The sequence below is a fragment of the Bos indicus genome, chromosome 7 (genome assembly GCF_029378745.1).
Source record: "Bos indicus isolate NIAB-ARS_2022 breed Sahiwal x Tharparkar chromosome 7, NIAB-ARS_B.indTharparkar_mat_pri_1.0, whole genome shotgun sequence".
NCBI classification, from domain to species: domain Eukaryota; kingdom Metazoa; phylum Chordata; class Mammalia; order Artiodactyla; family Bovidae; genus Bos; species Bos indicus.
The window spans coordinates 8,763,070-8,787,983 of NC_091766.1; the positions used below are offsets into that span (position 1 = coordinate 8,763,070).

The window sequence follows — 24,914 nt, forward strand, 5'->3', positions numbered from 1 at the left end:
CATGGACAGAAGAGCCTGGTGGGTTACAGCCCATGGGGTCACAAAGAGTTGGACACAGCTGAGTGTCTAACACTTTCACTTTCTTTCAGGGATGAGAAGAGCCTGGGTGTATTGTGCCCCTAACAGGACAAAATATGCTCTGTGTTGTGTGTGTCTTATGGCTGATGCACAGTTCTGAGTGTTGACTACTTGAACCCATATACAGTAAAGTGACTGGTAAAAGACAGAAACCAGAATGTTAACCAACATATGAAGATAAGGAGAAGCCCTGTGACTAGGATCCTTGCCTTGAAATCAAAATTAATGTTGAGCAAAGAAAAGAATTTGACAAAGGGACTCCTTGTGCCCTGAAGTTCCAGTTGTGGTAAGGAGTCCACTCTCTGACACTATCTGTCATCACTCTCCCTGTGCTCTTTGCTCACCACACTGGAAATATATTGAGCCTGAAATGTCTGAAATGAGAACCTTCTTCAGATCCTTTGCACTGACTCTTTTCCCTGCAGGGCACACACTTCCCCAGATAACTCTTTGTTTGCCAACTTTTTTCCCTTAAGGTTTATATACAAATATACCCTAGTTTTTCAGTCTTCCTGAACTTCCAATGAAAATAACGAAACCACCCACTCTCTCTTATGTTTACTTTTGCTTGACATACAACTGTAATTATAGCATTTTCAACATTTTACTGATGTCCATTTATATAAAAATTAATCATAGTATTTTAAAATTTTAGTCTTTGCCACCACACATGAAACCAGGCAATGATACTCAATTTTCAGGATTTCTCCTTCTGGGATTATCAAAGGAACCAGAACTGCAGCCCGTCATATTTGGGCTTTTCCTCTCCATGTACCTGATCACTGTGCTTGGAAACCTGCTTATCATTCTGGCTGTCAGCTCAGACTCTAACCTCCACATACTCATGTGCTTCTTCCTCTCCAACCTGTCCTTTGTAGACATATGTTTCACCTCCACCACCATTCCAAAGATGCTGTGGAATATCCAGACCCAGAGCAAAGGTAACACCTATGAAGGCTACATCACCCAGATGTATTTTTCCATACTCTTTGGACAAATTTCTACTGGCTTTGATGGCCTATGTCCACTTCTTCACCATCTGTCACCCCCTGCACTACAATATCATCCCGAGTCCCCAGCTCTGGGGACTGCTGATGCTGGTGTCCTGGATCTCGAGTGTCCTAAATTCCTTGTCATAAAGCTTAATGATGTTGTGATTGTCCTCTGTACAGACATGGAAATACCCCACTTTTTCTGTGATCTCAATCAGATGTTCAAACTTGTCTGTTCTGACACTTTTCTTAAAGATGCTGTGTTTTATTTTTCAACTGGGTGCTGGCTGTGGACCCCTTGCTGGTATCCTTTACTCTTTTTTTTTTTTTTTTTTTTAGTTTTTTCTTGTATTTTTTTTTCTTTTTTTCTTTAATAGAAAATTATTTAATTAGTATACATGTGTTCCCCATCCTGAGCCCTCCTGCCTCCTCCCTCCCCACACCATCCCTCTGGGTCGTCCCAGTGCACCAGCCCCAAGCATCCAGCATCAGATAGTTTCTTCTATATGTAGAATCTCATCAGCTCAGGGGAAGAATAAAACATTTTCCACCGGTGCTTCTCACCTCTCAGTTGTCTTCTTGCTTTATTCTTCTGTCCTAGGAGTGTATCTTAGCTCTGCTGCTATACAGCTCACCCTCAAGTGCAATAGCCTCAGTGACATACACTGTGGTCACATCCATGCTGAATCCCTTCATCTACAGTCTGAGGAATGAAGACATTAATGGGAGCTCTGAAGAGATTATATGGGATGGCAGGTATAAAAGGACCAATCATTCTGGAGGTGAAGAAGTGTCCTTGATTGCATGACTCAAAACTTCAGAACACAAAATTGTGATTCTTTGAGCACTGTGGAATATAATTTGTTTCCAATTATTTCCTGGGATTTCTATTTCTTTGAATTCAACCTTTGTATACAATTTCAACAATTCAATTTATTAATCTTTCTGCTCTGTCTGGATACAGACAGCTTTTCTTTGGGGCCATTTTCATATATTCCCAAAGTTTTCTGTACTTTGTATCAGATATATTTGTAAATTAACATATATTTCATGGAGAGACTTAGATTTTTAAAAAATATTTTCTTCTCAAAAGACTTATACTGTCCCACACAATTGTCCTTAGTTTCCATGAAAGAGCTATCATGAGTTGTTATACTGATATGAATAAAACTATACTTGGCATCTAAGATCATTTATGCAATGCCTTTGTAGGGGGAAAGATGAAACCACAGTTTCACTTTGGTATTGTCACTCTGCTTTACATTATTATTTTAACTGCTCTTCCTGGTAATGTGAACTCTCTCATGAACCCAATTTCAGTATCTATCTACTGATATGATGCTGTTGCCTAAGAATGCCTGGGGGGCGTTGCCCAGGCCCATAATGTTTGTGATTTTGATCTGAACAAATGTTTTGACTAAACCAGCCCTTATGTTGTTGTTTTAAATGAAACATAACTGATATTACCTTATGTTAGTTTCCAGTGTACAACATAATGGCTTGATCATTTGTGTATATCACAAACTAATCACCACAATAAATCAAGTTAGCTTTCATCATGATGTTGTTGTTTTCATTTGCTAAGTCGTGTATGACTTTGTGATGACATGGACTATATAGCACACCAGGTTTCTCTGTTCTCCACTACATCCCAGAATTTGCTCAGATTCATGTCTATTGAGCTGGTGGTGCTACCTAAACATTTCATCCTCTACAACTTCCTTCTCCTTTTGCTTTCAATCTTTCCCAGCATCAGGGTTTTTCCCAGTGAATCAGCTCTTCACATCAGGTGGCCAAGGTATTGAAGCTTCAGCTTCAGCAACAGTCCTTCCAGTGAATATTCAGGATTGATTTCCTGTAAGATTGACTGCTTTGTTCTTCTCGTTGTCCAAAGAACTCTCAGGAGTCTTCTACGGCACCACAATCTGAAAGCATAATGCTTTCTTTATGGTTCAACTCTCACATCATTACATGACTACTGGAAAACCCATAGCTTTGACAACATGGACCTTTGTCAACCAAGTGATGTGTGTGCTTTTTAAAATGCTTGTCTGGGGAGGGAAGTGGGAGGGGGGTTCAGGATGGGGAACACGTGTACACCTGTGGCAGATGCATGTTGATGTATGGCAAAACAAATACAATATTGTAAAGTAAAAAAAAAATAATAATAATAAATTAAAAAAATAAATAAAATGCTTGTCTCAATTTGTCACAGCTTTTCTTCCAAGGAGCAAGCATCTTTTAATTTCATGGCCTCAGTCACCATCCACAGTGATTTTGGAGCCCAAGTAAATAGAATCTGTCACTACTTCTACTCAGATTATAACTGGGAGATCACTAACCCCTATGAACCCCATTTCTACAATGGAAAACCGAGTTCATAATAGTACTACCTCACAGAATGAAGTTTTCCAAAAATAAATCATACAATCTCTAGGAGATGCTAAGATCTAAATACACCTCTTACAACTAACAAACACTTTCTAATGAGGAACAAAATAACCAGTCTTGTGCTGGAAGTATGAAATGTGTAACTGTTTTGGCAGTATTGTCATAAATCCAAGCAGTGTCCTGTCCAAGGTTTTATATTAAAGTGACACTGTTAACTCACTTCTTAAAGATGATGATAGGATTTTAGGGGCTGTGACCCACTACAGTTGGTGCTTGATTAGGGCCCTAATCAAGACAGAATACCAATCTTGGATTCTAGATAAAGATGGATTCATGGTTGGGATAAGTTGTTGGGAAACTTAAGGTTTATTCCTCTGGGTAGATACGACAGTTCATGTAAAGAGTAATAAATGTTGAATGCATCTGATTTGTAACATTGTCTCCTAAACATAGAAAATGAGCAGGAAAATTTTTTTATCTGTCCAGACCAGTGTCCCTCAGGGAAATCAGTTATTAGAGGTGGTGGAAACAAGAGAGAAACATGGTAATGAGTAGACCCAGGGAGCTGTAAATATCTCCTCTGCTGCATCCCTCAGCCTGTGCATCCTTGGTCTGGACAGGACTCAGTTGTTGTTTTTGGAGACATAACTGACTTAGGGGACTGATGCTTGACTGCATCTCACTGTCTTGTCTGGGAACAGAGCTCCTATTTCCATCATCAACCACTCAAGAGGAATTTGGACATCTCTGTTGAGACCTTCCTCTCAGAGACTCGCCCAGGTGAGTCAAGAACCAGATAAATACTGCAGAGTGTCAAAGGGAATAACAATCAAGAACATTCACCCGAGTTCACCTGAGAGCCAGTCCAGGCTAACCCAGAGGCAAGATCACTGAGGTTGTTTGTGTGCTTGATTAATAATATATTAATTTTTTATTCCAAAAATAGAAGTGAAAATTGAACTAACAATTCAAGGTCAAGGTTGACCATTAAAAGATGAACATGAAAGCCCAATGAGAAGAGGGAATAGGAGGTATAAAGTCCTTCCAGTAAAAGTAGAATCTAAGTTTAAGGAGTTTGCAATTAACTGGAGTAGAGACAAAGGGTATTAGCTGTGGAAGGATGTACAGTGATGCAAGGATTTTTGCATTTTTTTTTAATATGGAGCATATTTGACTATGATGAGAAGTATCCAGATTAAGGAATGCCTCCACATATTTTCTTGAAACAGCAGTTCATGAGATATATATTTCACAGCATTTCTCCTCTCAATGTAGAAAATAAAACACATTATCATGTGAAAAATGGTGTAGTAATGAGCTTCATCTGTAGTTATTTCCTGTAAGAGTGAATACATTTGTAGATTAGCTAACCAATCACTTTCTCTGTTGAAAATATAGAGACATGACTAATCAGGACCTTTCCTTTTTTAATTTATTTTTTTAAAAATTTATTTACTTATTTTAATTGGAGGATAGTTACTTTATAATACTGTGATGGCTTTTGCAATGCATTAATATGCATTGGCCATAGGTATACATGTGTCTCCCCAGCTGACACCCCTCACACCTCCCTCCCCACCCCATCCCTCTAGGTGAATCCAGCATGTTTTATTACTGTTTTATATTTTATTCTTTCAAACAATTAAAATTTTTCATCAAGCTTGATGCTTGCCTTTTACTTATTTTCTGTATATACAAAACAATGTATATATAACATGTGAGAATTTATAAATTTTGTGTGGTAAAATCAGTGTCAATTCATCTTATTGCTTTTCACTTTTTGTAATTCATCTCTATTGCTTTAAAAAAAAAAGTTTAACTGAAGGAATAGAGTTGTCATTTAAATATTCTTTACTTGGAAAACCCTTGCTTTAAATAGAAATGAAAATGTTCTTCTGTATATTAGGTGCTAATAAATCATGATTTTAATGCATTTCCAACTACCTTTCCTATCTCTTATCCGTTATTGTTTAAATTATTCTATTTTGATCAGATCTATCTATGAGAGTTGCAGATATTCAGCCACTACCATTTGGAAGGCATTCTCCTTTGCATTTAACCAAAGACAACTTTGTATTCCATACCTGAATTTGAGTCCATATGTCCCCATGGAAGAGGAAATTATAACTTAGGTACTGCTTCCTCCCCACATTAAAAAAGACTTTCTGTCATATTCTTTCATTTCCAAATCTAAAATTGAATTAGTAACACACTTGATATCATTAAATTGTAATTTTGTATATCATTTCTTTGAGAAGTCATTTCTAGATTTTCCTTAAATTTTGTTTCCTATAGGCATTTTTTAAAGGTATCTTTTATTGAGATGTAATCAACACATGTTATATTATATTAGTTTCAGGTTTATGCATAATGATTCAATATTTATATATATTGTGAAATGGTTTTCAAAATGAGTCTATTTAGTACAAATCACCAAGTGTACTTTCAAATATGCAATGCAGTATTATTAACTATTGTCACAATACTGTGTATTATAGCCCCATGACTTATTTATCTTATAACTGGAAGTGTGTACATTTGACCCCTTTCATCTAGTTTACCCTCTCCCACTCCCTGCTCCTGCCTCTGGCAGCCACAATCTGTTCTCTCTGTCTATGAGCTTGGCTTTTGGCTTTCGGCTTTGTTTTGTTTTGTTTTGTTTTTTTGATCCCACATATAAGCAAGATGTCACAAGTGTGTGTTTGTCTCTGTCTGACTTATTTCACTTATCATAAAAGCCTGCATGGCAATGAAGACCCAGGACAGCCAAAATAAATAAATAAATAATTTAAAAAAAATAATAAAGAAATAAAACAAAACAAGATATAAATCTGTAATAGGCAGAGTATAACCAATATTTTGTAATACTTTTAAATGGAGTATAATCTATAAACATATCAAATCACTATGTTGTACACCTGAAACTAATAAAGAGTTTAGATCAACTATATACCAGTTCCTAGGAAAAGAATGAAATCTTGCCATTAGCAACAACATGGTTGGAACTTGAAGCCATTATGATAAGTGAGATAAGTCATATAGGCTTTTTAAAATATGGAGTTTCCTAAAGCACTGAAGAAAATTTATGACCAACCTAGATAGCATATTGAAAAGCAGAGACATTACTTTGCCAACAAAGGTCCGTCTAGTCAAGGCTATGGTTTTTCCAGTGGTCATGTATGGGTGTGAGAGTTGGATTGTGAAGAAAGCTGAACTCCAAAGAATTGATGCTTTTGAACTGTGGTGTTGGAGAAGACTCTTGAGAGTCCTTTGGACTGCAAGGAGATCCAACCAGTCCATTCTGAAGGAGATCAGCCCTGGGATTTCTTTGGAAGGAGTGATGCTAAAGCTGAAACTCCAGTACTTTGGCCACCTCATGCGAAGAGTTGACTCATTGGAAAAGACTCTGATGCTGGGAGGGATTGGGGGCAGGAAGAGAAGGGGACAACAGAGGATGAGATGGCTGGATGGCATCACTGACTCGATGGACGTGAGTCTCAGTGAACTCCGGGAATTGGTGATGGACAGGGAGGCCTGGTGTGCTGCGATTCATCGGGTCGCAAAGAGTCGGACATGACTGAGTGACTGAACTGAACTGACTGAAAGCACTAAAGACACATGTGGGCTTCATGATTTGAAGGTTCAGCAGTAACACGGAGGCTACATAATTTTTCAACCTTCTCTGACAATATCTCTCCTCACTAATCCTCCTGCTCATTTTCTCTCACCAGATTGGCTTCCTTTTATCAACTTGGTCATCTTAAGCAAGCATTCTCCTCAGGGCCTGTGCACTAGTTGCTCCCTTGTAAGGACACCCTCCCCCAAGTCTGTTCATGACAGTCACCCTTCTTTGAAGTCTGTTCAAATAACATCTTGTTTGCAGTTCTTGTCTAAACAGGCCTAAAATAGTATTTCCTTTTCACCCTTGCTTTTATGCCAGCTTTCTTTTCTTTTTATTTTATGAGTCTCTTTTTAAGAGACCCATAAGCATAAGACATGTTATATATACATTTAAATTTCTATGTAACTTTTTATTTGTTTATATTCTCTCTGCACAACCAGATTTTATGAGCTTTTGTTTTCCAACACCCTAACTCCCTGCATAGATAGTACCTCGAATATTGTCACAATTCAGTTTATATTCCTCAAGTGTATGAAAGAATTTCTCATTAAAATTGTAGTAAATACATGTTATGTAAAATACATAACATGTTGGGGGAAACTGACCATGAGACAACTTTGCTAACTAGAGATGACACAGGAGATTCCTTCAAGTGCACAAAATCCATGAACAAAATGCTGAAAGCAATTATTGATGGCAAAATATAAATGGTAGCATTTCTACCACATGAGTAATGATGCTTTTGTGTGAAAATAAATCATGCTATTTCCCTATTTTTCTATAGTCACCATCAACACATGGCAATAAGAAACCTAACAGGAGTTTCACAATTTCTTCTTCTGGGAGTCTCAGAGGAATTAAAATTGCAACACTTCATATTTGGTCTTTTCCTCTCCATGTACCTGATCACTGTATTTGGAAACTTGCTCATCATCCTGGCCGTCAGCTCAGACTCCCACCTGCACACCCCCATGTACTTCTTCCTCTCCAACCTGTCCTTTGTAGATATCTGCTTCACCTCAACCACCATCCCAAAGATGCTGTGGAATATCCAGACACAGAGAAAAGTCATAACCTATGAAGGCTGCATCACCCAGATGTATTTTTTCACACTCTTTGCAGGACTGGACATCTTGCTTCTAACAGTGATGGCCTATGATCGCTTCATGGCCATCTGCCACCCCCTGCACTACACGGTCATCATGAACCCCCAGGTCTGTGAACTGTTGGTGCTGGTGTCCTGGGTCATCAGTGTCCTGCATTCCTTGTTAGAAAGCTTAAGTTTGTTGAGACTGTCATTCTGTACCTTCTTAGAAATCCCCCACTTTTTCTGTGAACTCAATCAGATGATCCAACTTGCCAGTTCTGACACCTTTCTCAATAATGTGGTGATGTATTCTGGAGCTGTGTTCCTGGCTGGGGGTTCCTTCACGTGTATTCTTCACTCTTACTCTAGGATAGTTTCTTCCATAGGCAGAATCTCATCATCTCAGGGGAAGTATAAAGCATTTTCCACCTGTGCGTCTCACCTCTCAGTTGTCTCCTTATTTTATTGTACAGGTTTAGGAGTGTACCTCAGCTCTGCTGGTACCCACAGCTTCCACTCAAGTGCAACAGCCTCGGTGATGTACACTGTGGTCACACCCATGCTGAACCCCTTCATCTATAGTCTGAGAAATAAAGACTTAAAGAAGGGTCTGAAAAAACTCTTTAGAAAGTTAATCATAAAAGGTCCTATTGGCATAGGTCTTAAGAAGTGCTTAGCCACTCAGTCATGTCCAACTCTTTGTGACCTTTTAGACTGTAACCCGTCAGGCTCTGTCCATAGGATTTCCCAGGCAAGTATACTAGAGTGGGTCGCAATGCCCTCCTCTAGGGGATCTCCCTGAACCAGGAATCGAACCCATATCTCCTACATCTCCTGAATTGCAGGTGGATTCTTTACTCGCTCAGCCATCAGGGAAGCCCAATAGATCTGAATTCTCCTGGCTTATAACCTGATCTCTTGAGAACAGAGAATCAGCAGGAAAAATTTCTTTCTGTCCAGACCAAGTTCTATAGGGAATTCATGTGCTTACAGGCCATTGTAAAATGAGAGAAATGTACATAATGAGCAGACAGAGAGAGCTGTAAATATCTCCTCTGCTGTGGTCCCTGAGCTTGTACAACTTGGGTGTGGATGAGACACAGTTGTTGCTTTCAGAGTCCTAAGTCTGGCTCAAATTTCGATAGTTTAACCCTTCCTGCTGTCTCATCTGCACACAGAGCTTCAGTCTCCATCATCAACCATCCAGGAAGGGATTCAGACTTCTGCCTAGAGAACTACCTCTCAGAGTTCCCATGCTGGTGAGTCCAAGAACCCAAAAGACACTGCAGGAACAGGTCATAGAGAATGAAAATCAAGAATATTTGCCTGAGGACACTTGAAAAATAATTCAGTCTATCCCAGAGTCCAAAGAACATTGTGGTGGTTTGCTTGTTTGATTGAAATATCAAAGTATTTTTTAGATGCTAAAAAGAGAACTCAGTAAGGCAATGCTCAATGATGACAATTAAATGACAGGAAATAAAGCCCAATTACAAAAGGGAAGAGAGACATAAAGGGCTTCCAGGCAGAATATAATAGAATGTATATCCAAGTATGTTACTAATTCACTGGAAGAAAGAGGTAAGGTGTTAACTGGAGGGACATAAAATGAAGTGAAGGCATTTTTTTCAAACTTTCAATATAGGGCATATTTGACTATATTTCCTTATTGATGAGAAAGGTCCACACCAAAGAAGGCCTGCAAACACATCCTTGCAACAGCAGTTGCAAGAGACATGTATTTCACAGCATTTTTTATGGGGAAAACAAAGGAAGGAAAATAATTAATTTGCATAAAGAGGAATGCTAATGAACTTGAATTATTTATTCCATTACTTGTGATGCTTGAATATGTAAGTGGATTTGATAACTATTTACTTTCTGTATCTCAAATTATCTTTGTGACTCCTTTCCTTGGTAGAATAGAACTGGAGAATTTCTATTCTTGTTTATAATTGCTGCTGCTGCTTCATCTTGTCCGACTCTGTGCAACCCCATAGATGGCAGCCCACCAGGCTCCCCCATCCCTGGGATTCTCCAGACAAGAGTACTGGAGTGGGTTGCCATTGCCTTCTCTGTGTTTATAATTATGATCTTTCAAATAAACAGTTGGAGGTTACCACTACCCCCTCATACTGGTTGTTTGTCATTTTGTTCTTTATTTATGTATAGATGTGTTTGAGGGGAATTGTGAATATATATGAATTTGGTGTGGTCAAATTTCTCAATTAATCATATTGTATATTCTCCATTGCCTTCTATTTATTTATTTATTGGTGTATAGTTGTTTTACCACATTGTGTTAGTTTTTGTAGTGCTATGAAGTGAATCAGCTGTATGTATACATACATCCCCTCCCTCTTGGGCCTCCCTTCCATCCCCCATCCCATCTATCTAGGTCATCATGGAGCACCGAGCTGAGCTCCCTGTGCGGCACAGTAGGTCCTCACTAGCTATCTGTTTTACACATGGCAGTGCACCTGCGTCAGTCCCAATCTCCAAATTCATCCCCCTTCTCCCCCCTAGCTGTGTCCATATGTCTTTTCCCGACGTCTGTGTCTCTATTCCCGCCCAACAAAAAGGTTCCTCAGTGCCATTTTTCTAGATTCCATGTACATGCATCACTATATATTTGTTTTTATTAAAAATTTTTTTTTTCTGAAAGAAACTGAGCTGTCAGTTTAATATTCTCCACTTGCCGATCACTGTTTTAGACAAAAATGAAGTTGAAAGTTCTGTATCCTTTGTGCTAATAAATCACTGATTACAGTTTTTCCAACATGCATTTACATCTCTGCTATTTCTAATTGTTCCTTTATTTATTTATTTTTGGCCACCCTACATGGCATATGGGATCTTTGTTCCCTGACCAGGGATGGAACTTGTGCCCCCTTCAATGGAAGTGCTAATTCTTAACCACTGGACCACCAGGGAAATGCCTAATTGCTCCTTTTGATTAGACCTATGTTTAAAAGTTGCTTCACATCAAACCATCATTTGGAAGGCATTCTTGTTTATCATTTGACTAATGTTCACTATACTTTCTGTGAAATTTGAAAGTGAAGTCATTCAGTCATGCCAGACTCTTTGTGACCCCATGGACTCCTCTGTCCATGGAATTCTCCAGGCAAGAATACTGGGGTGGGTTGCCATTCCCTTCTCCAGGAGATCTTCCTGACCCAGGAACTGAACCCAGGTCTCCTGCATTGCAGGCAGATTCTTTTCTATCTGAGCCACCAGGGTACACTGAAATCCACAACTATTCATATAAGGTGAAATTATAACTTAAATACTGCTTTTTCCCTACATTTAAAAAGTCATTCTGTTTCATTCTTTTTTTCCAAGTCATTGGCAACTTAACTTTATATTAATGATCCATGTTGATTTTGTTAAATTGTTACTATTTCACATTTTTATATAGCATAGATTTTCATTCCATTTTGTTACATACAGTTGTTTTAAAACTACTCTACTTGACCTAGTCTCACTCAAGTTAATATTTCTTTTGCCATAAATTCTTAGATTATTTTAAAACTTCTCTTTCTGTATTATGCATGAAGTCTTAACTACCAGACTGCTAGGGTAGTTCCCAAAAATTAACATCTTGTTTGTACTGTCCACTTTGGATATATTCTTGACTATGGTAATTGTTAAAGATGTTTGTCAGCCTGAAAGCATTTAAATTCCTAATGGAAAAAATCTTACTCATTATTGAAATAAAAATTGATTTAAAGTGAAAAAAGAATATTTTTAGTTTAACTATTAATAGCTATCTTCAGATTGTTTATCAGAGACTGCTTCTTTACTGCTACTAGCACATTTAGGGGTAATTATTCTTACCCCAAAATCTGAAAGGCCTTTAAGTTTATCCCAGAACAATGGTATGAAAAATATTTTTTGTTGTTCTCTTAAACTATATACTGAGTTCAAGCAAAGATTTTTATGCTTGGTCATGATTTTGATTTGCCTGGTATTATTATTATGTACCCACATATTATATGTCCATTTTTCTATCAATATCAATATTTCAAATAATTTTTACAAAAGACTGTTTTTGAACTGACTTTAATTACATGCTTTTGGTCATAAATTAAAAAAATTCTCTCTAGTTAAAAATGTCTATCATCTTACTTCTGAGTATCTTGACTTATTTATCAGGATTTTGCGCATGCAAAAACTTTATAGGTATATTGCAAGATGTTTATCTATGAAGTCTCTGTTACACTTACACTGAGGTCATAATCTTTCTAATTTTTTGCAAGATGTTTTGGGGTAGGAAACTACAGACTTGGTAAAATAAATAGACACTTGTGTTTAATTTTATCAACAATTCACTTCTTCCAAATAAAATGAAATACAACCTTACCACATATTAAATGTCCATAAATAGAAACCTAAGTCCTAATGTATCCATCAAATAACTGAGAATATGCTATATACCAGATCATTCTAGGAGGATTATGTTTTATGTTATTTGATATCTAGGTCTTTGTCAACTTAATTAATCCATTTTTATATCATGAGTCAGAAAGTCACTCAATCATGTTGACTTTTTGCGACCTATGGACTATGCATACAGTCTATGGCATTCTCCATGCCAGAATACTGGAGTGGGTAGCCATTCCCTTCTCCAAGGGATCTTCCTAACTCAGTAATCAAATCCAGGTCTCCCGCATTGCAGGTGGATTCTTTACCAGTTGAACCACAAGGAAAACCCATAAGTTATTGCTATTATATTTCTTATACAATTAGTTTTGAATGCTCCATTCAATTTTGTTTGCTAAAATTGTCTTGAAACCATACTATTTAACCTGGTTTCATTCTCCTTTCCCCAATTTTTCATTTTTTTAAAATTCATTTTTGTACAAGCACATATATATTCACACATGGTTAAAATACAAAGTTGAACATAACAGGTGAAGTCTTTGTCTGCTTGGATTCTGTGTTCATTGAGAAGATGAGTACAATGAAAGAAATGTACGAATAACACAATGTCTCAGGTAACTAATATGAAGAATGTTACTCAGAAGGTTGGAATCATCATGACGTGTATATCTTATGTGTATGGACCTTGGAAGTCACTGATGGTTGGGCAAACTAGGACCAAAGTGTGCATACAAGAATTAACAGAAAAAGGATGAAAACCCAAGGATAGCAAAGAGAAGGGGCCACATACGAAAAGAGAGAAAGAGGACTGCCTAGTCTGCTATCAGACCACATAAAAACAATTAAACAAAAAAATATAAAACAGGCACAGGAAAAACAGGTTTTGCTGCCTCATCTTACAGATGGGCTTTCCAGGTGGCACTAGTGGTAAAGAACCTGCCTGCCAATGCAGGAGACATGAATTGTGGGTTAGATCCCTGGGTCAGGAAGATCCCCTGGAGGAGGAAATGGCAAGCCACTCCAGTATTCTTTTTTTTTTTCTTCACTTTTCTTTTTTTCTTTTTTAACTTTACAATATTGTATTGGTTTTGCCATATATCAACATGAATCCGCCACAGGTATACATGTATTCCCCATCCTGAACCCTCCTCCATCCTCCCTCCCTGTACCATCCCTCTGGGTCATCCCAGTGCACCAGCCCCAAGCATCCAGTATCGTGCATCGAACCTGGACTGGTGACCTGTTTCATATATGATATTATACATGTTTCAATGCCATTCTCCCAAATCATCCCACCCTCTCTCTCTCCCACAGAGTCCAAAAGACTGTCTGGAGAATCCCATGCACAGAGGAGCCTAGAGGGTTACAGTCCATGGGTTTGCAAAGAGTCAGACATGACTAAAGTGACTAAGCACAGGATACCACATTAAAAGTGGCCAACATTCATTTTACATTATGTATTGTACTTTATATACATCCTTTTACAAGCGTTGTTTTTTTGCCTTTACTCATTTTTATCTTGAGTGGTATAATCTGCAAACGTTTTATAGCATAGACATGACTACTTTATCTTTTGGGTAAGTGTATTCTTTTTTTTTTAATCATTTTTCCTGTGCATCAAGGGAGTATTCAGTTCAGTTGCTCAGTCATGTCTGACTTTGCAACCCCATGAATCACAGCATACCAGGCCTCCCTTTCTATCACCAACTCTTGGAGTCCACCCAAACCCATGTCCATTGAGTGGGTCCATTGAGATGGCATCCAACCATCTCATCCTCTGTTGTCCCATTCTCCTGCTGCCCTCAATCTTTCCCAGCATCAGGGTCTTTTCAAATGAATCAGCCCTTCGCATCAGGTGGCCAAAGTATTGGAGTTTCAGCTTCTACATCAGTCCTTCCAATGAACACCCAGGACTGATCTCCTTTAGGATGGATCTCCTTGCAGTCCAAGGGACCCTCAAGAGTCTTCTCCAACACCACAGTTCAAAAGCATTAATTTTTCAGCACTCAGATTTCTTCACAGTCCAACTCTCACATTCATACATGACCACTGGAAAAACAATAGCCTTGACTAGATGGACCTTGGTTGGCAAAGTAAGTCTCTGCTTCTGAATATGCTGTCTAGGCTGGTCATAATTTCCTTCCAAGGAGTAAGCGTCTTTTAATTTCATGGCTGCAATCACCATCTACAGTCATTTTGGAGCCCAGAAAAATAAATTCAGCCACTGTTTCCACTGTTGCCCCATCTATTTGCCATTAAGTGATGGGACCAGATACCATGATATTCGTTTTCTGAATGTTGAGCTTTAAGCCAACTTTTCTCTCTCCTCTTTCACTTTCAAGAGGCTTTTTAGTTCCTCTTCACTTTCTGCCATAAGGGTGGTGTCATCTGCATATCTGAGGTTATTGATATTTCTCCAGGCAATCTTGATTCCAGCTTGTGCTTCTTCCAGCCCAGCGTTTCTCATGATGTACTCTGCATAGAAGTTAAACAAGCACGGTGACAATATACAGCTTTGACGTACTCCTTTTCCTATTTGGAACCAGTCTGTTGTTCCATGTCCAGTTCTAACTGTTGCTTCCTGATGTGCATATAGGTTTCTCAAGAGGCAGGTCAGGTGTTCTGCTAGTCCCATCTCTTTCAGAATTTTCCACAGTTTATTGTGATCCACACAGTCAAAGGCTTTGGCATAGTCAATAAAGCAGAAATAGATGCTTTCCTGGAACTCTCTTGCTTTTTCGATTTATCCAGCGGATGTTGGCATTTTGATCTCTGGTTCCTCTGCCTTTTCTAAAACCAGCTTGAACATCTGGAAGTTCATGGTTCACATACGGCTGAAGCCTAGCTTGGAGAATTTTGAGCATTACTTTACTAGCGTGTGACATGAGTGCAATTCCGCAGTAGTTTGAGCATTCTTTGGCATTGCCTTTCTTTGGGATTGGAATGAAAACTGAACTTTTCCAGTCCTGTGGCCACTGCTGAGTTTTCCACACTTGCTGGTATATTGAAAGCAGCACTTTCACAACATCATCTTTCAGGATTTGAAATACCTCAACTGGAATTCCATCACCTCCACTAGCTTTGTTCATAGTGATTCTTTCTAAGGCCCACTTGACTTCACATTCCAGGATGTCTGGCTCTAGGTGAGTTATCACACCATCGTGATTATCTTGGCTGTGAAGATCTTTTTTGTACAGTTCTTCTGTGTATTCTTGCCACCTCTTCTTAATATCTTCTGCTTTTGTTAGGTCCATACCATTTCTGTCCTTTATTGAGCCCATCTTTGCATGAAATGTTCCCTTGGTATCTCTAATTTTCTGGAAGAAATCTCTAGTCTTTCCCATTCTGTTGTTTTCCTCTATTTCTTTACACTGATCGCTGAGGAAGACTTTCTTATCTCTTCTTGCTATTCTTTGGAGCTCTGCATTCAGATGCTTATATCTTTCCTTTTCTCCTTTGCTCTTCACTTCTCTTCTTTTCACAGCTATTTTTAAGGCCTCCCCAGACAGCCATTTTGCCTTTTTTTTTTTTTTTTTTTTATTCTCAAGGGAGTATAGAAGCACATGAAATGTCACCAGAACCAAAGAAGGTTTTCTTTACCACAATCTGTCAGGGACCATTTGAGTTTATTAGATTTTTCTTTTCTCTTCTGTCCAGTTTCCGTCTCTCTCCTTTGATACATACACACATCATTTTTCAGTTTTATTTATTTATTTATTTTTGCCTGTGCTGTGTCTTCATTGATGTGTGGGCTTTTCTCTAGTTGGGCAAGCAGGGGGCGCTTTCTAGATGCACTGTGCAGACTTCTCATTGTGGTGGTTTCTGTTTGGGGGAGCACGGGCTTTAGGGCACTCTGGCTCAGTAGTTACCATGCATGGGCTTAGTTATCTGGCAGTATGTGGAATCTTCCTGGACCAGGGATTGAACCTGTGACCCCTGCATTGACAGCCAGATTCTTAACCATTGAACCACTAAGGAGGAAGTATATATATATATATATATATTTGAGAATGAAAATCATATATATATGTGTGTATACACACACACACAAGCATATAGCATCACAGACTCAATGGACATGAATGCGAGAAAACTCTAGGAGATAGTGAAGGACAGGGAAGTCTGATGTGCTACAGTCCATGGAAAGAATCATACATGACTTATCGACTGAACAAAAACATGAGTTTATGTAATACATTTTCAACATAAGTTTAATAGAAAACATAAACTGGCTATATAAAAACAGAGCTCCAAGTTTATTGGTTCTGTGTTCAGTTGTTTCAGTTGTGTATAATTCTTTGCAAGCCTATGGACTGTAACCCACCAGGCTCCTCTGTCCATGGGATTCTCTAGGTAAGAATACTGGAGTGGGTTGCCATGCCCTTCTCCAAAGGATCTTCCTGACCCAGGGATCAAACTTGGGTCTTTTGTGTCCCCTGCATTGCAGGCAGATTCTTTACCTGTAGAGCTATCTTGGAATGTTGGAAAATTTACAAACTGGAATTTCTGGATGCCATTTCTAGATAATTTGCCATGATCATCTTGAGTTATATCAACATCTAACTTAATAAGGGTAGTTAGGGGTGAAAAAGACATGGAAGTTGCACAGCATAGGAAAGAAGATTCTACTGTGTGTGTGTGTTTTCATGCCCTGTGAAGTGTGTGAAGTCCTCCAAATAGGAGTACTGAGCACATATATTCCAAGGTGAATCTTATAACAGGGCTCTAAACTCAACTGACAGAAAGGATTCATTAGTACTTACAAGCCAACTTTGCAACAATTTCCTAAGGTTCTAAAAATACGTAATGTATATAAGGGACTCCTTGATATTTGATGTTTCAGCAGCAGCAGGGAGGCCACCTTGCTCCTCAGCACCCTATGACATCATCTCTCCTCACTTTCCCTCCTGCCCATTACCTTTCCCATACCGCACATCTTAAAGAAGTACCTCTCTTTGCACTGCTGTTCTCCCTGCCTGGCACACATTTCATCTGATATGTTCATGGAAATGTCACCTTGTTTTTCAAGTTTTCAAGCCTTAGCATGAACATCCATAAAAAATAGCACCCCTTCTTTACTCATTCTATTATACCTACTTTCATTTTCTTCATAGCATCTATCACGGTCTGAGAAGATATACATACCTTTTTTTTTTTTTTAATTCTCTGGATATTTCTCTGTAGATGGATAGTAAGAATTTTTATTTTTAAGCTCCCCATACTCATTGACTAGACAGCACCTGGAACATTGTCAGCACGCAATTTAAATGGCCTGAAAAAATGAAAAAAAATTATCCTTCAATATGAGAAATATTTGACTTGCCAGGGAAAATGCTGAAAGTTGAACAAGCTTGCTAATAAAAGATTACATAAGAAATTCCGCCAAGGGGACTGAATTCATAAACAAATTTTTGAAATTAATATTTTGATAAGTGATTATAAATGGCAGCCCTTCAACAATGTGAGTAATATCTGATTGTGTAAAAATCAGTCATATTATTTTCCCCTTTTCTCATAGTTACCTTCAGCCCATGGTACCAAGGAACCTAACACATGTTTCAGAATTTCTTCTTCTGGGATTTTCAGAAGAACCAGAACTGCAGCCCCTCATATTTGGACCTTTCCTCTCCCTGTACCTGATCACTGTGTTTGGAAACCTGCTCATCATCCTGGCCGTCAGCTCAGACCCCCACCTCCACACCCCCATGTACTTCCTCCTCTCCAACCTATCCTTTGTAGACATCTGTATCACCTCCACCATCACCCCAAAGATGCTGTGTAACACCCAGACACAGAGCCACATTATAACCTATGAAGGCTGTATGATTCAGATGTATTTTTTCATGCTGTTTGCAGGGTTGGATGACTTCCTCCTGACTGTGATGGCTTACGACCGCTTTGTGGCCATCTGCCACCCCCTTCACTATACAGTCATCATGAACCCACAACACTGTGGAATTCTGGTTTTGGTTAGCTGTATCATTAGTGTCCTACATTCCTTGTTAGAAACCTTAATGGTATTGACACTGTCCTTCTGCAGAGAGGTGGAAATCCCTCACTATTTCTGTGAACTCAAGCAGTTGATTCAACTTGCGTGTTCTAACAACTTTCTTAATGAACTGGTGATGAATTGTGCAGCTGGGCTTCTGGGTGGTGTTCCACTTGCTGCTATCCTTTACACTTACTGCAAGATAGCTTCCTCAATATGTAGAATCTCATCAGCTCAGGGGAAGTATAAAGCATTCTCCACCTGTGCATCTCACCTCTCAGTCGTCTTCTTATTTTACTGTACATGCTTAGGAGTGTATCTTAGCTCTGCTGCTCCCCACAACCCACACTCAAGTGCAACAGCCTCAGTGATGTACACCATGGTCACACCCATGCTGAACCCCTTCATCTACAGTCTGAGGAACAGAGACATTAAGAGAGCCCTGAGAGCGTTATTTCAATTGTGAGCTATAAAAAAACGTAATTCACCTGGGCTGAAGAAAGGCCTCAGAATCATAAATTGCCAGGCTTTGATCAGGCTGTGGAAGTTGAACTTGCTCTTTCAATTTATTTCCTGAAATTTTCCTTTTTTTGACTTCAGCTTCTTCATACGATTTATATACCTTAGTTAAAGCTTGTGATATCTCTCATAATTCAAACATTTTTTTTTTCATTTTATGGTTTTCCCACTTTCTCAGATTTATTCTTAGCCTTGGATCTGGATAATTTGGGAATTAATCCTTTTTTCATACAGCTAGATGAATTTCTTAAAATTGCATGCATGCTAAGTCACTGTAGTCAAGTCCAACTGTTTGTGACCCTATGGACTATAGCCTGCCAGGATCCTCTGTCCATGGGATTCTCTAGGCAAGAATACTGGAGTGGATTGCTGTGCCTTCCTCCATGGGATCTTCCGGACCCAGGGATCTAACCTGCATCTCTTATGTCTTACCTGCAGGTTCTTTACCACTAGCGCCACCTGAGAAATCCTTCTTAAAATAATTTATTCTCTGATCATCTGTTTTACATATGGTAATATGCATGTTTCAATGGGGAGGGAGGTGGGAAGGGGTTCAGGATGGGGGTACATATTGCACCTGTGGCTGATTCATGTTGATGTATGGCAAAACTATCACAATTTCATAAAGTAATTATCCTCCAACTAAAATTAATTTATTAAAAAAGAAAAAAAAATATTTGTTCTCAAATAAAACATATAGCATCAATGACTTTTTTGTTGTTTGTATAAAGAATAGTCATGAGTTGTAGTTCTGCTATGAAGAAAAACTACTCTAAGCATTTATGTCTGTTCATGTATTTGTAAAGATTAAAATCTCATACAACAGATTTGATTTTTGTTTGTATCATTTCTTTGTATATAACTACCTTCACTCTTTTTCCTGATATTCTAGACTTTTAAAATTTAATGTCATTTGTAACATGCAATTTAATTGTTTTCTCCTCTTTAGGTTCCTATTATCTTGTTCACATACCTACCATGTGTGTGCATGCATGCTCGGTTGCTTCATTTGTGTCTGACTCTTTGTGACTCTATGGACTGTAGTCTGCCAAAATTCCTCTGTCCATGGAATTTTCCAGGCAAGAATACTAGAGTGGGTTTCCATGCCTTCCTCCAGGGGATATTCCCAGTCCAGGGATTGAACCTGTGTTTCCTGGGTCTCTGGCATTGCAAGCAGATTATTTACCCACTGAACCACCTGGGAAGCCCCATACCTATCATAGTTAATGGCAAAAATAGATAATCAAATGCCTGTATCCATGTGGTATCCCCAAGGCAATGCACTTTTGGAACTTTTCCCCTGATTTTTAAATCTGAAGTAGAGTTGATTCACAATGTCTTATTTATTTCAGGTGCATAACACACTGATTCAGTATTTTTACAGATTATTTTTTGCTGGGGTCCAGCCCCAGCTGATCCAGGGTATTCAAAGGGGAGAAGGAGTCAGCGACTATTTAAATATTCATCAAAGATATAAAGAGTAATAGAATGAGGATAGCTCAGTAGGAAAATTCAGTGGAGAAAAGAGGCGGAGTAGCTTGGTTTACACGGGAGACCAATAAAACTTCAAGACAAGAAGCTTGCACCACGTACGTAGGCCACAGGCATCCTTCCATTCTCCCGAAGGAGAGGAGACACTGAGGCCTCCCTGGTCGGATCTTAGAAGCCCAGGCATAATTAGTAAGCATGGCAGGTTCCACGCTCCAGATGGAGACTCAGCCAGAGTTTGAGAGAGAGAGAGACATGGGGAGACCAGTATTTCGAGGAACTGATCCCAATTCTTTATTTTCCAGAGTCTGTTTTTATACACTGAGATGTTATGCAAAAGTCGTCAGGTGCTTCACACAAATGTATACAGAGGTCTTAGGGGTGTTACATCATCTTCTGGCCAGGGGGGCCTGCTGACAATTTACGACCCTCTCCTTGTGACAGTGGTCAGTCAACACTTATTTCTCCAGGGTTGATTATTCTTAAAACAGATGTCACTCAAATAAAGTTACATTCCTATAGGGTGAGGGTGTAGTGGGTTTTAGTTAAGGAAAGAATTTACTTGGCCTAAGGTCTAACGTGATTTATATTAAGGTTAATACTTATTTCTTCTATATATTCATTAATGTGTGTAAGGGCAGGGGATGTGGAGTCTTAGCAACAAACATTGGCTTAACAAATGAAAAACCCTTCACCAATACAATTTCTAATCAGCCCACTATACTTATACTAATGGTTTTCTAACTTTTCTAAGGAACCTGTTTTTAGAAGGTTTAAAGCATCTCGTGCCTCTCACGGTTGGGAGGCTGTGAGCAATCACATGTGGCCGGACAAGCCTGTCAGGCAGGCTAGAGAACCTTCAGAGGAGTTTGTAGGTTGAAACACTCCTATCATGCCCAGGAATTATTATTAACTGAAGCTCTAAGTTAACTCCTTCTCCAAAAGAGGTGGTGGGGGACAGCCCCCCATAAAGTCAGAGGTGTAGGGGAGAGCACAAAGTAGTAAAGTAGGCAGGCTCTGGTTATGGGGGTAGATGCTCGAGAATTTCCAGGGGGACTCCTGAGGCTCGATCCTGCCTTTGCATATGTTGAGTCTCCTTCCTCATGACCTTTGCCATGGGCAGAGTGCCTCACGCCAGCCCCCAACAATTTTTCACTAAAAGTTAATAAAAGATAATGCCTATAATTGCCTGTGCTACACAATATATCCTTGTTACTTGCCTATACAGTAACTATCCTCTCTTTTTCCCATACTGCTAATTTGCTCATACCCCATTTTCTTTACAGTCTGGTAACTTTTAGTTTGTGTTTTGTATCTGTGAGTATATCTCTGTTTGCATATATTCTCATTGTATTATTTTTAAGATTCCATATGATCATTTACCATACATTGTAAGTTATATCATACACTAGTTTTTCTCTCTCTGACTTATTTCACTAAACCTAATAATAATAGGTCCATCCACATGGCTTCAAATAGCAGAATTTCATTTTTTAATGTCTGAGTAACATTTCACTATTTATACATATTAATGTTTATTTATTTGTGGCACATATTCTTTATATACTTGTCTATTGTTGGACATTTGAGTTGCTTCCATATTTTGGCTATCGTAAACAGTGCTGCCATGAACATTAGGGTGCATGCATCTTTTCAAATTTGTCCTTTTATAGTTTGGGGGTATATATTCCCAGAAGACTGGAAAAGGTCCGTTTTCATTCCAATCCCAAAGAAAGGCAATGCCAAAGAATGCTCAAACTACTGCACAGTTGCACTCATCTCACATGCTAGTAAAGTGATGCTCAAAATTCTCCAAGCCAGGCTTCAGCAATACGTGAACTGTGAACTTCCAGATGTTCAAGCTGGTTTTAGAAAAGGCAGAGGATACAATTATGTAAAGTTTAAAAATAAAATAAAATTAAAAAAATAAATAAAAGTAAATAAAAAATTTTACTGAAAAAAAAAAAAAAAAAAAGAACAGGCAGAGGAACCAAAGATCAAATTGCCAACATCCGCTGGATCATGGAAAAAGCAAGAGAGTTCGAGAAAAAAACATCTATTTCTGCCTTATTGACTATGCCAAAGCCTTTGACTGTGTGGATCACAATGCCAGTCCAGGTTCGATGCACGATACTGGATGCTTGGGGCTAGTGCACTGGGATGACCCAGAGGGATGGTATGGGGAGGGAGGAGGAAGGAGGGTTCAGGAGGGGGAGCACATGTATACCTGTGATGGATTCATTTTGATGTTTGGCAAAACTAATACAATTATGTAAAGTTTAAAAATAAAATAAAATTAAATAAATAAATAAATAAAATAGAATGATATTCCTGCTAGGAAAAAATCTTAACAAATGGAACAGAAAGAAATAAAAGTTTCAAAGATTTAACACAAGAAAAAATTTATGAAATGGTAAAATAAAGTTGTGCTGTGCTAAGCCAAAAAAAAAAAAAACAAAACAATAAACTGTGGAAAATTCTGAAAAAGATGGGAATCCCAGACCACCTGACCTGCTTCTTGAGAAAGCTATATGCAGGTCAGGAAGCAACAGTTAGAACTGGACATGGAACAACAGACTGGTTCCAAATAGGAAAAGGAGTACATCAAGGCTATATATTGTCACCCTGCTTATTTAAATTATATGCAGAGTACATCATGAGAAATGCTGGGCTGGAAGAAACACAAGCTGGAATCAAGATTGCCTGGAGAAATATCAATAACCTCAGATATGCAGATGACACCACCCTTATGGCAGAAAGTGAAGAGGAACTAAAAAACCTCTTGATGGAAGTGAAAGAGGAGAGAGAAAAGTTGGCTTAAAGCTCAACATTCAGAAAACGAAGATGATGCATCCAGTCCCATCACTTCACGGGAAATAGGTGGGGAAACAGTGGAAACAGTATCAAACTTTACTTTTTTGGGCTCCAAAATCACTGCAGATGGTGACTGCAGCCATGAAGTTAAAAGATGCTTACTCCTTGGAAGAAAATTTATGACCAACCTAGACAGCATATTCAAAAGCAGAGACATTACTTTGGCAACACAGATCTGTCTAGACAAGGCTATGGTTTTTCCTGTGGTCATGTATGGATGTGAGACTTGGACTGTGAAGAAGGCTGAGCACTGAAGAATTGATGCTTTTGAACTGTGGTGTTGGAGAAGACTCTTGAGAGTCCGTTGGACTGCAAGGAGATCCAACCAGTCCATTCTGAAGGAGATCAGCCCTGGGATTTCTTTGGAAGGAATGATGCTAAAGCTGAAACTCCAGTACTTTGGCCATGTCATGCGAAGAGTTGACTCATTGGAAAAGACTCTGATGCTGGGAGGGATTGGGGGCAGGAGGAGAAGGGGACGACAGAGGATGAGATGGCTGGATGGCATCACTGACTCGATGGACATGAGTTTGGGTGAACTCCGGGAATTGGTGATGGACAGGGAGGCCTGGCGTGCTGCAATTCATGGGGTCGCAAAGAGTCAGACACGACTGAGTGACTGAACTATATAACTATTCCCAAGAGTAATTTTCAGGGTCATATAATAGTTCTATTTTTAGGTCATTGAGAAACCTCCCTGCTGATTTCCAGAGTGAATGAGTGAGTGAGTGAGTGAAGGTCGTTTAGTCATGTCTGACTTTGTAACCTCATGGAGTAGACAGCTGATGGAATTCTCCAGGCCAGAATATTGGATTGGGTAGTCTTTCCTTTCTCCAGGAAATCTTCCCAATACAGCGATCAAACCCAGGTCTCCCACATTACAGGCAGATTTTTTACCAGCTGAGCCACAAGGGAAGCCCAAGAATACTGAAGTGGGTAGCCTATCCCTTCTGCAGCAGATCTTCCCAACCCAGGAATCAAACCAGGGTCTCCTGCACTGCAGGCGGATTCTTTACCAACTGAGCTATGAGGGAAGCCCATTTTCCTTAGTGGCTGTACCAATTTATAAACCCAACTATATTAATGGACAGATGGTCCAAACAGAAAATCAATAAGGCATTGGTTGTCTTAGATGACATTAGTCACTTAAATAAACCAGTTGGATAATAGGTAACACAAATTTGAATAAATATTTGACATAAAGAATGTGACCTCTCCTTTCTGGAGAGGACATATGCATGCCTATGGCCCATTCATGATGATGTATGGCAGAGGCCATCACAATATTATGAAATACGATATAGCAAAATCTTTGTTATATGTCAACTCCTTAAATTATGGAAAATCAATATTCAAGTGAGAGGAGGTTTATATGTTGAAGTGAAGGATTCAATGGCTTATTTTATGTGCTTTTATTAGATTATCTTCTGGTTTCTGGTTGAAAACTTAGAGTGCTGCCTATACATGAATTCTGCTGCTGCTCTAAAA

The 24,914-nt window shown here is 38.9% G+C and overlaps 3 protein-coding genes across 3 annotated transcripts; all 3 read left to right on the forward strand.

Moving 5' to 3' along the window:
* Positions 1–748: 748 nt before the first annotated feature.
* Positions 749–1,878, forward strand: LOC109560851 (olfactory receptor 7A17-like). The gene is made up of 2 exons (XM_070792241.1): positions 749–1,300; positions 1,672–1,878. Exons 1-2 carry the CDS (start codon positions 749–751, stop codon positions 1,876–1,878), a joined length of 759 nt encoding a protein of 252 aa, XP_070648342.1.
* A 6,002-nt stretch (positions 1,879–7,880) lies between these two features.
* LOC109560852 (olfactory receptor-like protein OLF4) lies at positions 7,881–17,748 on the forward strand. Its single transcript, XM_070792242.1, has 2 exons — positions 7,881–8,829; positions 17,741–17,748. Exons 1-2 carry the CDS (start codon positions 7,881–7,883, stop codon positions 17,746–17,748), a joined length of 957 nt encoding a protein of 318 aa, XP_070648343.1.
* Positions 17,749–18,087: 339 nt separating this feature from the next.
* On the forward strand, positions 18,088–19,011 carry LOC109561172 (olfactory receptor-like protein OLF4). Its single transcript, XM_070792243.1, has one exon. The coding sequence runs from the start codon at positions 18,088–18,090 to the stop codon at positions 19,009–19,011; it is 924 nt and encodes a 307-aa protein (XP_070648344.1).
* Positions 19,012–24,914: the final 5,903 nt, after the last annotated feature.

Excerpts from the sequence above, each read along its gene's own strand:
- LOC109561172 (XM_070792243.1), top strand. The coding sequence starts at position 18,088 with ATGGTACCAAGGAACCTAACACATGTTTCAGAATTTCTTCTTCTGGGA.
- LOC109560851 (XM_070792241.1), top strand. The coding sequence starts at position 749 with ATGAAACCAGGCAATGATACTCAATTTTCAGGATTTCTCCTTCTGGGA. Across the intron at positions 1,301-1,671 it reads TCAATCAGATGTTCAAACTT|GAGTGTATCTTAGCTCTGCT; the intron begins GTCTGTTCTGAC and ends CTTCTGTCCTAG.
- LOC109560852 (XM_070792242.1), top strand. The coding sequence starts at position 7,881 with ATGGCAATAAGAAACCTAACAGGAGTTTCACAATTTCTTCTTCTGGGA.